The sequence below is a fragment of the Oryza brachyantha genome, chromosome 1, assembly GCF_000231095.2.
Source record: "Oryza brachyantha chromosome 1, ObraRS2, whole genome shotgun sequence".
In the NCBI taxonomy this organism is placed as follows: domain Eukaryota; kingdom Viridiplantae; phylum Streptophyta; class Magnoliopsida; order Poales; family Poaceae; genus Oryza; species Oryza brachyantha.
In genome coordinates this window covers 2,590,884-2,609,246 of record NC_023163.2, presented here as the reverse complement: position 1 = coordinate 2,609,246, position 18,363 = coordinate 2,590,884, and the positions used below count along the sequence as shown (strand labels likewise).

The 18,363-nt window shown below is 47.4% G+C and overlaps 2 protein-coding genes across 2 annotated transcripts; one reads left to right on the top strand and one right to left on the bottom strand.

Moving 5' to 3' along the window:
- Positions 1–3,122: 3,122 nt before the first annotated feature.
- LOC102708096 lies at positions 3,123–8,700 on the top strand. Its single transcript, XM_006643744.3, has 7 exons — positions 3,123–3,605; positions 3,722–3,808; positions 3,939–4,178; positions 4,836–5,000; positions 6,148–6,201; positions 6,565–6,711; positions 7,927–8,700. The coding sequence occupies exons 1-7, from the start codon at positions 3,363–3,365 to the stop codon at positions 8,302–8,304; spliced, it is 1,314 nt and encodes a 437-aa protein (XP_006643807.2). The 5' UTR covers positions 3,123–3,362; the 3' UTR covers positions 8,305–8,700.
- Positions 8,701–12,516: 3,816 nt separating this feature from the next.
- LOC102707811 (leucine-rich repeat receptor-like serine/threonine-protein kinase RGI4) lies at positions 12,517–16,902 on the bottom strand. The gene is made up of 2 exons (XM_006643743.3): positions 13,627–16,902; positions 12,517–13,517 (listed from the first exon to the last, which is right to left on the bottom strand). Exons 1-2 carry the CDS (start codon positions 16,502–16,504, stop codon positions 13,048–13,050), a joined length of 3,348 nt encoding a protein of 1,115 aa, XP_006643806.2. The 5' UTR covers positions 16,505–16,902; the 3' UTR covers positions 12,517–13,047.
- Positions 16,903–18,363: the final 1,461 nt, after the last annotated feature.

Genomic DNA, 18,363 nt, shown 5'->3' with positions numbered 1-18,363 from the left:
TGTCATCACAATGACCCGGGATTTCACTGATCAGATGGAAGTCGCCGAGGTGAGCATGCACTTTTCTCGTTCTTTTAAGCAATTATCTAGTCTAGATTCAGATCAACAGTTTACCAGAGTTATTATATATCTCCAGTTCCCATCATGATTTGAGTATGTGACTGCATGTGCTGGTTAATTACTACTTCACTTGGTACTACGACAAGCCATGCTACACGCCTACGTGTCCGCACAAACACCACCTGCTCATACCAAGCCTCTTGTTAACAAACAGCATTAATTGTGATTATGCATTCCTAGTACACAATGAATCATTCAGAGGTACACACAATGGAAAAGTTGAATCTATAAAGATGAACAAAAGGATAAGCATTTCAGTGGTCAGCAGCACACAGTCTGGTCAGGTTAAATCCTAGTTAGTGCTCTGCATGAAAGATGCTAGGCAAGGGAACAAAGCATGCCATCCTACCTCAGAGAAAAAGGGAAGGAGAGCATGCCATGAAGGAATAGTTGCAAACCAGCCAGCCATTGTGATCATGAAAAGAAGTGTAAACTTCCTATTCTACAGAACAAGGAATAGAATGGCAAATAGGGCTAGGTGTGGCACTAACATCTAAGCCATTGATTTCCCTGATTTTATCTTGTGCAGAATCAATCCACTGGTGCACACACTGGCAATAGCAACAGCAACAGCAATTGCTCCCACTGAGGTACTACTACTATCTTACTCTTTCTCCCACAACTCTGTGTGCAAAAGGCAGCAGCAGCCAGTGGCCTCATCACTCAATGTGGACCAAACCCTTTTTATGAACAAGGCATTGCAGCTGTCTGCCTGACTGATGCCTGAGCAGTGGGTGTGTAGCCTTGTTAGGTGCAGGAGATATGCCAAAGGATTAAGATGCTTGGTGGCAAACAGAGTGTGGGGAGAGAGAGTAGTACTCAAGAAATTAAGGCATACTTGACCATTTTAAGGTGCTCTACTTGCCATGCATCATGGACCTACTTCATTCATACTGCCTTTCTCTTGCAGTGAAATACATTCAGACCCATAATTTGTTGCCCATGGTTGTAGTACTGGTGCTCTACTACAGTTTTGTTATGGGACGTGCAGTAATGGTCATTGTGGTACTGGAACAGGATAGTCAACCAACAACCATGGAAGATGAATTGTTTTATGAAGGTTGCATTGCAATTGCATGACATGATGACATGGTTTGCTTTTTCTTATGAAAAGAGAGCAAAGGAGAGACCAGGGGTACCCCCAATGAATTCTTGGCCAGCATGTGCAAGCAATGGGAGCGTCACTAGCTTCTGGAGGCCAGCAATGCAGTGCGTGCCAACTCAGAAACTGAAAATTAGACTGTAACAAGATGTTCAGTAACTGAAAATTAGACTGTAAACAAGATAATTAGCCTGAATCATTAAACTGAAAAGAAAGGAATCAGTGTCTTTTGTCTGGTCAGTGAAAGCAAAGCATGAGCAACAAAGTGCAAAGGTGGAATCTGTGTCCATATATGATCTCATCTGATCTGATCCCGGAGCTTCCCCCACATCTGGCAAAGAAGAATGCCTAGGAAGAAAAGGAGGCCCAAAAACGCAGTTACATATGTACTGATGCACAGTGTGCTAGCTCAAACAGTTGACAGCCAAGGGTTGCTCCAAGGAGAAGGCTACAAGGAAGCCATTTTCCTCATGTCAATGAGGTGAGGCCGGAGCTCATGATTGTACCAGCTGAACACCACTGCTCAAGTGCTGAGTAGCACATGGTGAGCACCTCTGCATCTCTCTCTCTCTCTCTCTCTCTCTCTCTCTCTCTCTCTCTCTCTCTCTCTCTGCCTTTGCATGAAGAAAAGCAAAGCTTTGCAAAGCAAAGGGTGGTTGCTACAGCTAGCAGCTGGTAGTATCATCCTCTCTTCCTCCTCAGTGCAATGCACACTCACATCCTCAGGTACGCAGAGACCCACACTACTATGGCCTCTTTGCTCCCTCTCTCTCATCAGGTTGCCTTCTTTATTTATTCTCTCGTGCACTGGACTGGATGAATCAAAGCAAAGCAAAGCAAAGCAAAAGTTACTGAGAGCCCCACTAACAGCAACAGCTGCATGTTGATGCTGCTGCACACACACAAAGAGAGAGGTGAGGTGATGCATGTTGTTGTTGCAGTCCAGCTGCTGGGCGCCTTTTTCTTCATGGGGAGAAGGGAATGTGGGGAGGGAGACAGCAGCAGGATATATAAAACGAGTGATGGCCGGGCGATGATGTGTTTTGCAAAGGCATGGCGTGAACTGAACTTGGTGATGGTCCTCGGTTGAACCAACCGTACTGCCTCTGCAACAGCAGCAGCAGCAGCGAGTGAGCTCAACTGCCGAATTCCCGAGCTGGAATTTCCGTCGGTTCAGCATTTTCACCTGTCAGCTCTAGCTCCCCGGATACCTGCAGGCCGGCACCAGCCAACCAAAGTGCGGTGAACTTTTGGACATGTTGGTATTACCCTATCTTGGCCAAGTTTTTACTGCATTTGAATTGGAGTTACCATATTTTCTACGTAAAAAACTGGATATCTTTATCATTTACCTTAAGGTACTAAAACTAAAAATTTGATATCCAACTGTACTTTCTTAATAACTATAAAATTTCTCATTTAAATTCCTGTGCGGATATTTATATACGATTTGATGAAGAAACGAACCAACGACCCGTATATAATATACACGGCTTTATTATGGATGTGTTCTTTTGTTATATGAAAGATAAAAAAATATTTCATGTCTATGGCAGTTATTTCATGGTATAAATATAAAATTAACTACTGCAAAATCAAAAATCTACTTTAAAAATGTAAGATGATAAACTTTTATATTGATTTTTTTAAATATTGTTTAGCAGTTTAGGAAATATGTACTCAAAGACCGGATAGTATTCTACTTAAAAAGACCGCATCCCATAGGACATGTTCGATCTATACTAAACCATACATACTGACATAAATATGGTAACATGGTGTATAGATATACAAGCATGTTACATGTTTAATCTGTACTAAACCTTACTGATATACAGATATACATGGGAACATATATATACGCGGTATTGCTGTATTTATTTTGGTATGGTTGAGTCTAGTCTAGTATCAATCGAACTTGTCCTTGAGCATGTGGGAGCTTTGCATTGCTATCTCCACGCTGTATTTATAGAGCCTCGAGTCAAGGAGCTGCAAGAAGAGGACAGCCACTTCAACCCGCAAGCATCCAAACTTCTCTCGTCCGGCCTCCTCCTCCTCCGACGACGACGACGAGGAGCTATAAGCTACTACAAAGTTGGAGTCTTGGAGAGGAATCCAAGAGAGAGATAGGTCCACGTTGATGGCTTCTTCAGGGTGCAGATGCGGCAACCGTTTCGGGCAAGTCGGTGTCGTCGCGTTGCTGCTGGTGGTGGTGGTGGGTTCGTCCTGCCTCGTCGGCGTGGCGTCCGCGAAGCACAAGGGTGGTAACAGCACGAGGACGACGACGACGCTGCCGTTCCATGGCAAGGAGGAGCTGCGCAGGTACAGGAAGATCATGGCGCAGGTCGCCAGGTTGAAGAAGGCTTCTGTCAAGACGATCCAGGCAATTCTTTCTTCTTCTTCTTCTTCTTCGTCGGCTGCTGTTCTTAGCTCGTAGCGGCCTAGTCTTGTCGGCCTCGCCGGAGCTAATTGAGCTGATGGGTGAGGTTGCGCATGCAGAGCCCCGACGGCGATGTCATCGACTGCGTGCCGCCGCACCTGCAGCCGGCGTTCGACCACCCGAAGCTGCGAGGGCAGAAGCCCGAGGTGAGTGATCAATCCATTGTTCGTTTCGTTTTTTTTCTGTTTTGATTTGCAGCGATCGTTTCTGTCGCTGTCGTCTCGCGTTTCTTGATCGTGCGTGTGTGTGCATGGCGCTGGTGTTTTGGTGCTGCAGGCCGAGCCGGAGGAGAGGCCCAAGGTCAGCGGCGCCGCGGCGGAGCAGCAGCAGGAGGAGGAGGCCGTGTTCCCGCAGGCGTGGACGGACGGCGGCGAGTCGTGCCCGGAGGGGACGGTCCCGGTGCGGCGGACGAGGAAGCGCGACGTGCTGAGGTCCAGCTCCGCCGTGCGGTTCGGGATGAAGCAGCCCCGCGCCGCCGGCGTCGTCCGCCGCGACTCCACCAGCGACGGCCACGAGGTCAGTGAAATCTTACTCAGCCAGCCTGCCTACCTGCATGCATGCAAGCTGCTGCCGGCCACCGGCAAGCTCGCCGGCCGTCGCAGCTGGTTCGCTCTCCGTATCTCCGCCATTATTGCCATTGCAAAACGAGTCAGAAAACTCATAACCACGCGAGAAAATTCAGAGTTGGGGAGGAAGCAGATGCACACGGCTAGTTAATGCTACTGTACTGTGCTCTCTCATTAATACCACATCATCACTAACCCGAAAGATTAGTTGGGAAGACAGTACAATTAGTGACGTTGCTTGTACAGTTTCAACATTCTGTTCAAGCTCATTGCACTGCACATATATATATATATACTCCGACGACTATACAACAAATGATCATTAAGTAGAGTACTTTAGTACTAAGAGTACTAGCAATGCATCATTATGTAGAGTAATTGCATGGTTTGCTGCCACAAACTTGTCTGGAGTTATTACATGCTCAAACGATCGAGCAGTAGTATCAAACTATCAATGTACATTGATTGCAGTAGCAACGGCAGTGGCAACAATGGCGATGGCACAAGTTGCAGCATCGGCAACGAACTGAATTAATCATCTAACTGGTTGGGATGAGCTAGTTGATGGAGTTGGTGATGAACTGATGATGATGTTGGATGGATGCAGCACGCGGTGGGGTACGTGACGGGGGACCAGTTCTACGGGGCGAAGGCGAGCCTGAACGTGTGGTCGGCGAGGGTGGCGTCGCCGGCGGAGTTCAGCCTCTCCCAGATCTGGGTCATCTCCGGCTCCTTCGGCAACGACCTCAACACCATCGAAGCCGGATGGCAGGTAGAAATCTCGGTCATTTTGCTTCTGTTTATAAGCCAAAATTTAAATTTTTAATTTTAAAATTATCAGTATTTGCTTATAGATCGTTGAACACGTATAAAAGTTTTATTCATAAATTATTTTTGGTTTGACCCCTAATCCTCCATGCATTCATCTGCCTGCCATATACCCTATATATGCACACACTCATGCATGCTGCATGCATTTGCTGCTTCAATTCACTGCATGCAAGAACTCTGAAGAATACTGATATAATGGTAACTCTGAAGATTACTATATCACTAGTATACTCTGAAGCTTACTACACTATACTCTGAATAATACTATTGCTAGTACTCTGAAGCTGTTTGACTTGGAGAGGTAGAACAATTAAAGGAGTTTGGGTTAGCTGGTGGGAGTAGCATTCAGTGGACCGGCCGGGAGTGTCGTCCTTTCTTTGGATCAAGTTCAGAGAGTGATGAGCCAGCTGCAGCTAGCTTTCACATCGTGCTGAAAGGCCATGCGTCGATCGAGCTATAGCTAGTTAATGGAAGCCTGACTTTGCAGGCCTTCTTCAGGCTGCCTGGTTGGTGACACGAGTAAATGTGGCGAACTGCATCGGCGATCAAGAAGCAGTTGGTCAGAGCTTTTCAGTCTTTTGTTTGGGGTGCTTTTTCCAGCTTGATCAAATGATCAGGAAGCAGTAAAAGTTTTTCCTCTGTGTCTAGACTTCACAGCTTGCAAATTCTGAATCTTCAGTGTTCCGAACTGGGGGAGAAGTCGATCAAATTATATGGACGCTGGTATCCTCTTCAGATGATCACATTTCAATTTTTCAAGTCCTGAATTGACTGTGCGTGTGTTAGTTCAACTAATGTCAGTTCCAAATACTACTAAATAGGGGTTTGGATCCTTCGATTCTCATTGGCATGTGGTTGTATGCTGACTTGGTAATTATTAAAATGAGATGAAATCAAGAAACTGATGAGGCACATTAAATAGATTCGATCGAAGCACGATGCATGCTAAACAGTATGATTCTGATTAGAAATGTGCGCCCCCATTGACTTGATTACTTATTAAAATGGTGGTTGAGCAGTCAAAACTGATCGATCTGCTTGCTGGATGTACAGTGCTAGCTTTCTGAAACTCTTTGTTCTTTATTCAGGTGAGCCCTGAACTGTATGGAGATAACAGCCCAAGGTTCTTCACATACTGGACAGTAAGTCTACTACTTCCATCTTTCATCACTTAAAAAAATGTTCAGATTTAAGCTATAGCAACCCTCTACTTCCATCTTCCATCACTTAAAAAAAATGTTCAGATTTAAACTATTGTAACCCTACCAGTTTTTCTTAGCAACATCTGGCTTTTGAAATTTTGGCATTTTTGTCATTGAGAACCTGCAAGCAATTACTACAGTAGCAACAAGTGTATAGATAGAACAATGTCAGTGCTTACATTGAATGCAACAAGTTCCCAAGTACTGATCCTACTACTACTGCTTCTTGAAGTGAGTAATGTATTGAAACGAAACGGGAAGAGGAGATGAGATTGCTAAACTGTTGCAATGCAATGCATGCAGACTGACGCATACCAGGCGACCGGCTGCTACAATCTGCACTGTTCCGGCTTCGTGCAGACCAACAACCGGATCGCCATTGGCGCCGCCATCTCCCCGACCTCCGTCTACAATGGCCGCCAGTTCGACATCAGCCTCCTCATCTGGAAGGTATTCCACTAGCTTACTACATATTGACTGCAACTGCTGCGTGAACTCAAGTGCTTCGTATGAAGTTCCTGAATTTCACACCGTTCTTTCGACCAATTATTATAATACTCCCTCCATTCTAAAATTTAAGTTGTTTTCTAAGTTAAAACTTTCTAATTTGAGAGTTGCTCCGGTCCAACAAAAAATACCTCGAGATACCAAATCGTTTCTCATCATTGGATCTAGCTGAGTAGGATATGCACTGTTAGATCCAACGATCAGAAACGATTTGGTACCACGAGCTACCGGTACCTCGAGATACTTTTTGTTGAATTGAAGCAAACCTCTTCTAATTTTAGTCAAGTTTATAAAGAAATACACCAACATCTACCACACTGTATTAGTTTAATAAAATCCACCACAAAATATGTCTCGGTCGAATGATAGTGTATTTATTTGGTATTATAGATGTTAAATTTTCATATAAACTTAATCAAAGTATCATCACTTGGTTTTTTTTTTGAAAAAACAAAACGGCATATTAGCAAATAAAAAATAATTTATGAATAAAATTTTTATATACATGTTCTTGACGATCTAAAAGTAAAGGTTTAAAAATAAATTATAATAAAAAAGCTAAAATTAACTCTAAATTATAAGTTAAAAATTTAAATTTTGGCTTATAAGCATAGACAGAAGTGAAAAGAAAAGATAGGGTCCTATATTAGGCAAAAGAAAAACCTAAAACACTTTGCACTCTAGGAGTTACTGGAATTTTGATATTTTGGTCCTTTTGAAAACTTCTTTTATAAATAGACCCCTAAAAAAGTTATTGTACAAATAGATTTTTTTTTACCACGCCAACTTTATTAGGATCGTTGTTGTATAGGAGGGCGCCAATGACATAGGCGCCATCCTCGTTGTCCTATACAACAACGACGCTAATGATATTGGTGCAGTCAAAAAGGTCCATTTATGTAATAATTTTTTTCAAAAGTCTATCTATAAAATAATTTTTTAAAAAACCAAAATATCAATATTGCAGCTAGAAGTTGAAGTAATGTCAGGGTTCACGAATTCGGAACGCAAACAAATTTCATTGTGTGTTGTGCGGTGGGTGGGGTTGGGGGGGGGGGGCAGAACCAAATTTCAGAAATTGCAGCCAAAAAAAGTCTAAAATTTGGAGTGATAAAGATAAAGATTGACAAGGTGCTGACGTGGGGTGGCGACGTGTAGGACCCAGGGCGGGGGCACTGGTGGCTGCAGCTGGGGTCGGGCCCACTGGTGGGGTACTGGCCGTCGTCCCTCTTCAGCCACCTGGGCGGGCACGCCAACATGGTGCAGTTCGGCGGCGAGGTGGTGAACTCGCGGCCGTCCGGGTCGCACACGCCCACCCAGATGGGCAGCGGCCACTTCCCCCGCGAGGGCTTCAACCGCGCCGCCTACTTCCGCAACCTCCAGCTCGTCGACTGGGACAACAACCTCCTCCCCGCCGCCGCCCTCCGCCTCGTCGCCGACCATCCCTCCTGCTACGACATCCAGGGCGGCTCCAACCGCGCCTGGGGCAACTACTTCTACTACGGCGGCCCCGGCCGCAACGTCCGCTGCCCCTAGCTTGCCGCCCGCCGGAGACGAAGACGACGACGACGATCTCGCCGGTATTAATTAACACCACTCTTACTGATCATTAGTATCAATTACACTAGTAATTATTTGCTGCTACTAATTAGTAGTAGTAAAGTAGTAATTAGCTAGCTATAGTAGTGGTGGTTACTGATGATGAGTGTGTCAAGCTAGCCGGACAGGTGAGAGGTTTGATATGGCGCCAAAAAAGTTTTTGAGTTGATACGAGGGTTCTTTTTTTTTTGGGTCTTTTCAGGGGGGGTTTGTTTAATTTTCTTGAGTTTATGTATACATGAAGAAAATTAATTGATAGAGTGTTATTATGATCACCATATGTATATATAGTGCGTGACATCCTGAGTGTTTTCGCCATGTTTGAATTATGAATGGGACATTTTGAATTTTTCCAGTTGATTTTGTTTGCTTGGATCAAACATTCCGCTGGCATGTCTGAACATGATCGATGTATGAGCGGGACGTCGATTCGATAAATATAATTTATGGGCCTTTCATATGTTTGGTTGATATTTGGGCCTCAGTGTGTACGCTACGGCCCAAGTAGAAGCCCATTAACAAATTAAAGGCCCAGATTAGGAGTTTTTTTTTGTCAAGGGTAATTCACTCGTCTCGTGAGAGTATTTAATACTCCATTTATGTGCATTTTATTAAAAATATATAACTATTAATTATTTTATCATAATTTGATTTATTATTATAGAAATTTTAAAAATGACTTATATTTTTTTATATTTGAATAAAATTTTTAAATGTTAAACGTAGATTAAGAGCCCCTTTGAATCACATGAATGAAAAAAACAGAGGAATAGGAAAAACGTAGGATTTGACAGAAATGTAAGTGTAAAACAGAGAATTGCAAAACACAGAAAAAACATAAGAATGGACGTTTGATTGGACCACAGGAAAAACACAGGAATTTGAGAAGAGATAAAGACTCAAAGGATTTTTTTTCCATGAGGTTCACCTCTTGTTAAATTTCCTCCAAATTTTGTATGAGAAGAGACATTCCATAGAAATTTTATAGGATTTTATAGGGTTCATTCCTTGGATTGAAAGAGCTTTATAGGAAAATTTTCTATAGGAATAAAATCCTCTAAAATTCCTATAAATTTTCTTTGAATCAAAGTGGGCTAAAAGTCAACGGCGTCGTGTAGGAAAAAATGGAGGGACTACCTAGCGTTATTTTCAGTAAATATTGGGGACATGAATGGATTAATCTTACTTTGGAGGAGAAGTGAGTAGATTAATCTTGTCTCGTCGGAATTCATCAGCATGACAGCATGCATGCATGTTCACATCAGGCTTAGCTGCTGCCATTCTGTTGATGGACCAAGGCAAGCAAATGTGTGCACCCACGAGCATCATGTCTCTCGAGTCCACACAGACACTCCTCCCTGGCCCGGCCGGACAACTGGTGCAGCGGCGGCTTCGATCGACAATCAAATGAGTGTTAAGCACGGGAATAGAAAAAAACACACCCTATATATTTAGAATGTTATGTCTAGGTGAAAATGGGTCAAAGTCCATGGGTTCTTTCTAACCCTATTTAATTCTTAAAAAATTTTAGCTTAAAACGATATACATTTTATTTTTCAACCCGTTTTAAACCCGTCCCTTAAATTTTATAGGTAAAATGGTTGAGTCCATTATCACCCCCAGTCATGCTAACTTGATCCTAGGTAACAATAAAGCATAAGAATTTTATCCCTATGTTGTCTGGGTTGCTTCACAGGAAAATCATACTGGAGTTTGGAGAGAGCGACACATAGAAAATTTTCCAATAGTTTAAGCTCAAGTTAGATTTCCTCCAAACTCCTACATTTTAGATCATTTCATATGAATTCTAAAAGGTTCATTCTATTGATCCAAAGAAGCATATAGAAATTTCCAAAGGATTCATACCCTAAAAAATTTCCTAGCCCTAAAAGATAAATGGGCAATGATAATTTTTTGAACCTCATTAAACTACTATAATAATTAGTCGGTGCGAGTATGATTTAAACCATGGTATAGGAAGTCATGAGACCACCCACCTGTAGTGTTTTCTCCCCTGTTTGCATTGCATTTTATTCTAACGTATCGCACTATTCTTATACGTGTATAATTAATTGTGTCGGTTGATAATACGATTGCTCGGATGAATTTTTGGCCAAATTAAAATTCATTTACATTTCAAACACATCACATTCACTAGATATTATTATATGTTGTAACATACCCCATCTCTTACATACCTATAATGTTTTGGGTTTATTGTAAGTCAAACTTTAACAAGTTTAACCAAAATTTATAGATAGTAGAGTAACATTTGAGCAATTTTACAGTCCTTTAGTAGGTATCAAGAGATATTAAAATTGTAGTGCAAATTTCAGTACCTTCTAGTACCTAGGTACCAAGAGGTATCAAAATTTCACACTGAAATTTTGGTACCTCTTGGTACTTTCTCAAGAACTGTAAAATTGCTCGTAACATTTTTAACACAAATAAAATATACTCTACAAATGTGCTCAATGTTCTATTTAATAAAATTAATTTGATGGTATAGATGTTGTTACATTTTTCCGTAAATATGATAAGACATGATAAATGACTTCAACATATCCAAAATATCTTATATAATACTCGCCCGGTCTCAAATAATTGACACCAGTTACTATTTATTTGGAAACTTTGACCATTCGTCTTTTTGAAAAAATATTGTGTATATCGAAAAATATGTTATATTTATGATGTATGACGTACAAATATGCATCAATATAATTTTTAGTAATCATCAACTGATCGTTTGATTGTTATTAATGGTCATAGTAATAGTCAACGGTGACAAATAAATGAAGACGGAGGGAGTATGAAATAGAAAGAGAGCCTTAGATATAACATGCGTGGTGCAAAAGGTACATCTCTTCCTCGAGAGATGCGATCTCCATTTCTGGACAACAGGAAGCTGTCAAATACAAGGAGGCCAGGGAAAGCTAGGATGACATGGACAAACCTCCCAGATGCATGCAGATGATGGGTCAGATGCGCTGTAATCCCTTGAGACACGCACAGCGGCCGTCGCTCTCCACTTGGCTGGCTGCACAATTCACCCCCATGCATACCCTGCAGACAAGATACCGAAAAGGCAAGATGGCATTCAAAGAACTGTACATTAGACAGTATAAAATCTCCTCAAAAGTTCCCGATTCTGAATGAAGTTTGGGAATGTTCGGTTTTGAAGTCCAGAGCTGCAGTCCATGGAGGAAGATGCATGCAACCTGAAATAGTCATCAGAAGTTCAGAGCAGACTGACCAAAGTGGCCAGCCGACCCAACAAATTTCACTCCCAACTGCAAGTCTGCAAAGACTGCACAACTGCATAATTCATGCATGAACCATGAATCCAGCAGGTAGATCAGGTAGATAGATGTGTTGGAACTTGGAAGCCCCACATCTTCTGAACATTCCATCTGTCCATTCCCTGACAAAGAGGATCTTCCTTCCCATGTTCAGAATAAGCAACAGTAACTGAGCGGTGACCTGAACATTTGGAAGCTTGCCAATGTTGCCGCAGTGAAAAGACCATTTCGTCGGCACCGAGAGTACCTCTCTTGCCGGCATTCGGTAGTGCGTTCTTTTCATTTCGGCAACCTGACGGCCTGCCTGACCCACACGGCCTAATGCATCGTTTGCATACCAAAACACCTTTTATCATGTTCCCTCAATCCCCAAAAAATAAGAATTTCTGTAGTTTCACACGAATTAAAAAAAATCGAATTTAAATTCGTTGAGATGAGAAGTTGAATACAAAAGTTACTATATTTCGTGATGGAAAAGTATCCATCTTAAGCAGAATTTACATTACTGATTGATTACTGGATTTTGAGCCCTAAAATTTCGACCTTTTTTGACAAATTATGACTGAATTTTCATCTAATTTATCGCTTGACATTTGAATGTCAAAAATACTATTTGAATTTTCAACAGAAAATTGTTTCCGAGCCACGTTGAAAAACTGTGAAAACCGATCAGCTATAGTCGGCTTTGGCGAACCCTGATCAGAAGTGCGTCAAGACTAGTGTATGGGCGTTGCGAAGAACAGAGTGGTTGATTGGTCTGAACATAGTAAAAGCTCATTCGAGGTGCAGAAATTTCATGTTAATTCCACAAAAAATTTCAGGAATCACCATGTATTCCAAAGCGACCAAGAGAAATCTCATGCCGGTCTAGGTGCAGGCAACCACAGATCACTAGACCGACAGAGCAGTACAGTGGTGCTCGAGCCACGCGCAGGAACAGCCAAAAAAAACCCAACGCGACTCGACAACGGGGACACTAATCTGGAACAACACAATCATTTGATCATAGATTACCAAGATATTAATTACCCTGGGTTTAATATACATACATACATACATACACCAGAATACCAGATGCATTGCACCAGCTAATGCTATGTATATGGTACACGAGGAGGAATTATTGTTGCTTTGTTTGATGCAAGATGGCGTCTTCCTCTTCTTCTTCTTCCCCACCTTGCCTTCTCCGATCACATGACTTCCATGGAACCCCCAGCTTGCTCATGCCGGCTTCTCGTCGGCGGCGGGCCGCCGTCGATCTTCCGGCGTGAGCTCAACGACGACATGGTCACTCTCCATCTCACAATGTCACAGACATCACGGCGCAATGTGTTGACACGATCAAACTTGATCCATTCCGGATTAGGCTACATGTACACTACACACTCCCGGTTGTTGAGTAGGCCAGCGAGCTGGACTGGGACTGGGCCTGGGCCTGGGCCGGGCGGGCTAGGGCTGTCAGCTTAGCTGGCTCCGCCCACTTTGTGGCGGACCCGGACCCAGCCTTTCGGGCCTCGGCGCCGTCGTCGTTTCGGAGGCCACGTAGCAATGCCGCCACGTCCTTCATGGTTGGGCGGTCCTCAGGGCGCGTGCTGGCGCATAGCAGGGCGATTCCGAGAGCTTGTAGCATTTCTTGGACTTGGGTGTCTGGCCGGCCCTGTAACCGAGAGTCGATCACCTCTGCCGGGTCACGTTTCCGGTGGAGGTGCTCGCGTACCCATTGCACCACACTTTGTCCCTCGCCGAACACCGACTCTATAGGTCGGCATCCGGTGATTATCTCTAGTAACACGACTCCAAAGCTGTACACATCGCTCTTTGTCGTGATCTTGGTCATGCACGCGTACTCTGCAGAAATCAAGTAAAATCACAGCCGTCAGTGCAGCTCGAGATGGAATCGGACGGTGATCCTTGCAACGAGCTTCACCGCTACTCGAGAGGTGAGACCGGCACGTACCAGGAGCGATGTATCCGTACGATCCGGCGAACGGCGGAGGCGACGAGTTGGCGCCGTCCTCGGCGACTCTGGCGAGGCCGAAGTCGGCGAGGCATGCCTCGTAGCGCTCCCCGAGGAGGATGTTGTCGGACTTGACGTCGCGGTGGAGGATCGCCGGAACGGAGTCGTGGTGGAGGTAGGCGAGGCCCTCGGCCACGCCGACGGCGATCGAGAGCCGCACCTCCCACTCCACCACGGCGGCGCCATTGGTGCCGCCGTGGAGAAGGCCGCCGAGGGTGCCGTTGGGGAGGTAGTCGTAGAAGAGGAGGCGCGTCCGGCGGTTCGTCGCCCACCCGAGGAGGCGCACGATGTTGCGGTGGCGCACACGTGGCAGCACGCCGACCTCGCAGGCGAACGCGTCGACGGACGCCTCGTCGGACGACCGGAACTTCTTGACGGCGATGGTGACGCCGGTGGACGGGATGCTCGCGCGGTACACCGCCCCGGACCAGCCTTGCCCGATCACGTTCGCCGGCGTGAGGCTGCGCGCCACGTCGCCCACGCTGATCTCCAGCTTCTGGTACAGCGTGACGTCCCACGGCGGCAGCATGTCGGCGTCCTTGTCGTCATCGGGGCTCGAGCCGCCGAACAGCGGCTGCCGGCGCCGGCCGAAGAGGACGAGAGCCCCGGCGGCGAGGAGGACGACGAGAGCGGAGAGGAGCACGGCGGTCGCGACACTAGCGGCGCGCCGCGCCGCGCGCTCGCGGTCGCTTGCGTCGCCGGGGCACCGCGAGAGGCACAGCCCCGGGTTGCCCTCCACGTCGCTCGTCGGCAGCTTCGCGAAGAACGCCGTCTCCGGCGCGCGTCCGGTGAAGTTGTTGAAGGAGATGTTGAGCGCGACGAGGTTCTGGAGCGCGGACAGCGGCTGGAGATCGCCGGTGAGCTGGTTGTGCGACACGTCGAGCACGCCCAGCCGCGCCAGCCCGGCGAACCCCTTGGGTATCGCACCAGACAAGCCGTTGCAGCTGAGGTTGAGAGCAATCTCCAGGCCCGGAATCTTGCCGATGCTCGCCGGAATAGCGCCGGTCAGCGAATTGCCGCCGAGGTCCAGGAGCTGGAGCCGCGAGCACGAGCCGATCTCCGGCGGTATCTGGCCGGAAAGCCGGTTCCCGCCAAGAACGAGCTTGGTGAGCGAACCGAGCATCCCGACGCTCGACGGGATCGCGCCGGCGATGCCGTTGTACGAGAGGTCGAGGTACTGCAATGATGGCATGCCTTGGAACAGCACTGGCGGCAGCACGCCGGTGATGGCATTGCCGTGGAGGTCGACGAACGTGAGGTTCCGGCAGCCGGCGATCTCCGCCAGGATGGCGCCGGAGAGCCTGTTGGTACTGAGGTCCAGGAAGCTGAGGCCGCCAAGCTTACCGAGCTCGGGAGGTAAGGCGCCGGCGAGGTGGTTGCCGCTCGCCCTGAACCGGACCAGCGACGTGCAGTTGCCGATCTCCGGCGGTATCTCGCCGGAGAGGGTGTTGTCGATGAGGAGCAGCTTGGACAGCCGCGGCAGCCGGAAGAGGGAGCGCGGGATGGGCCCCGTCAGCGCGTTCTGCGACAGGTCGAGCGCCTCGAGGCTGACGCAGCCGCCGATCTCCGGCGGGATGGTGCCGGTGAGCTGGTTGGCCCAGAGGTAGAGCATGCGAAGCGCCGTGAGCTTGCCGATCTCGGCCGGGATGCCGCCGGAGATCTGGTTGTTGTCGAGCTCGAGGTCGGTGAGGTTGGTGCACCGCGACAGCTCGGCCGGGATGGGGCCGGACACCTTGTTGACGCTGAGCTGCAGCTCCTGCAGCGACGAGAGGTTCCCGAGCGACGGTGGGATGTGGCCGGTGAGGCCGTTCATGGACAGGTCGACCACGGCGAGCCCCGTGCACGCGCCCAGCTCCGGCGGGATGACGCCGACGAGGTTGTTCTGCCACAGGAGCAGGTTCTTGAGGTTGCTGAGGCCGCCGAGCTGCGGCGGGATGGAGCCGGAGAGCGCGTTCTCGTACAGGTAGATGTTCTCCAAGCTGCTGCACTGGCCGAGCTCCGGCGGGATCGGGCCGGAGAGCAGCGCCGTGTAGATGGCCAGCGTGTCGAGGTTCTTGAGCTGGCCGAGGCTCGTCGGGAGCGGGCCGGAGATGCTGGTCTCGGCGAGGCCCAGCATGGTGAGCTTGGAGCAGTTGCCGATCTCCGGCGGGAGCGCGCCCTGGAGGTTCTTGTTGCCGCCGCCGCGGAGCACCTCGAGGCTGGCCATCTGCCCGATGGACGCCGGGATGGTGCCGTCGAGCTGGTTGTCGAAGATGATGAGCTCGCGCAGTGCCGTGAGGTTGCCAATGGCGTCCGGGATGCCCCCCTCGAGGTGGTTCGAGTTGACGTAGAGGCTCTCCAGCTTGCTCCCCGGCCGGCAGAGGCTCGTCGGAATCGAACCGGTGAGAGCATTGCTGCTGAGGTCGAGGTGCGTCAGCGCCGGCAGGTCACCGAGCTGCGGCGGGATCGGCCCGGACAGGTTGGCGCCGGTGAGCACCAGCCGCTCCAGCGTGGCGCCCATGGCGGACAGGTTGTCCGGCACGCCGCCGAGCAGGTCGACCTGCTGCAGGCTCAGCTCAGTGACCCGCCCATTGGCATTGCACATCACGCCCGTCCACCGGCACGGCGACGCGTCGGCGGGGTTCCAGTCCGCCAGGGCCGTGTCGCCGCCGCGCAACGTCCGCTTCCACGCGAGCAGCGCCGCGCCCTGCGCGTCGGCGGCGAGGGCGCCGCCCATGCACGCCGCCATGACGGCCGCGCAGCACAGCAACAGCAGCGGCGCCGGCGCCGCCACGTCCGGCTTCCTCCTCCATCTCCTCCTGCTCACACCAGGAGGCATCTCTACAAACCAATCAACTCACTGTACCACTTCGACAGTTGACACTGTACTGAGAAAGCAGGCAAGTACACAGCTCCTGCTATACTACGTAATCAACAAAACCGAAGAGAGATGAGATCAGCTGTAGAATCAGCTTCAAATGTTGGCGTGCCACATGCAGATAATCTCGGTTCTTGCTTGTGTTGGAAGGCTAGTGAGAGACAAGATAGTTTGCTTGCAACTCTGCAAGCAAGACTAGTAGGTGGATTGGTGGTGAGGTTTACTCACTCACTCACTGGTGAGGTGAGGTTTTAGTAGAGAGAGAGAGAGAGGCAGGGAGAGGAGACATACCATGGCCAAGGAGGTGCAATTTTTATGTCTCCATGGAAAGAGATACCATACCACCAGGGAGAGGGGGAGAGAGAGAGAGAGGGTCACTGGAGCAAACAAGCAAAAAGAAAATGGCAGATTAGGTGGCAGTAATCAGGAACTGGAGTTGTGTTTGATTAGATTAATAGAGAGGTTTAAGCAGCTGACAATGTAAAGAGAAGAGGGTGTGTGTGTGTGTCATGTGTTGTCTGCAGAATCTCCGGATCCAAGGCCACCGGTTGGGTCAGGACACACCGCACCCCTGCCCCCTCCCTGTACTTGTTTATTTGCAATCCATGCATGCATGATATGATGCATCCGGTGAAGTGCTCATCATGTTATTTATGCATGGCTGATCATCAACAGTAATGGAGAGGCTCGATTTGGGTTTAAAATTTTTGGAGAGAGGGGTGTTACTCACCAACGACTAAGTGCTTTCGCTTTGGCAAAAACTGGAGGAGTTGACAGACTTGGTGATGGTGGTTTTTTAGCTGCTGCAACAGCTTTGGTCCTCAGGGGAAGATGGTGCATCAAGGCCACAGCAGCTGTTCCGTTGCATCAGGAGGTCAGGCAACTTCATCGAAAGGCTGTGACATGGGTGATAAGATAAAATAAGGTTAGATGCAGTTAATCACTTGGATGTTAGATGTACTCGTATTTCACTAGTTGTAGCCCACCATGCCAGATTCCCAGTAATAAGTTCTTCTGAAGTAAAAAAAAAAGAGTTTCAATTGCACAATAAAGCGGAGCTGTGGGCAAAGAATATCTTGGAAATGCAACAATTAATCTAGAACAGGATGAGCAGACAACAAGATATTGCATGAGGCCTTTGTCATTGTGTAAAGAGTTGTTGGTAAGTCCTGGTGTTAGTGATCATGGGCATTGCAGGGTGGAAAAATCAACTGAAGCAAGAATCTCAAAGAGTTGAAATGAAAGGTGAAAAGGGTAAAGAAAACATAACAAAGGGGAAAAGGGAGACATCACAGCTGGCCCCTCGGTGGGTTAAGCGGTAACACATGGCACGCAAGAACAGTTCATTCCATGCAGTAACAATCGTATTGTATTGTATATAGTACAGTTCTTTCTTACAGTGGCTGTCAGCTATGAAGGTTAAACAAAAGGATTAGATCTACAGCCCTCAATGGAGGGCAGCACATGTTCTTGGTTAGATGAGATCTACTGCTACCTAGCTCATCCTTTTCATTGCCAAGTAGCAGTGGTAAACTAGTTTATTACCCTGCCTTTCTTGTACTTTGTGTTAATTGCGAGGAAGCCGCCATTAGCAGCAGTTAAAAATTTAGCTATGTACTGAAAATTTTGCAGGCTCACAGATCTAGATCTACCCCCCACTCCAAATTCCCATTGGTAAATGAGCAGTCCTAATTAACCAGGACACAGCACCTCTAATCCCGTAGAAGATAATTCCAATGAGTAGAACTTACAGAGTATTTACATTGGAATTAGGGCTTCCATTTGGGGGCAGGCAGGCATTGTAAGGTGTATTACCCCAT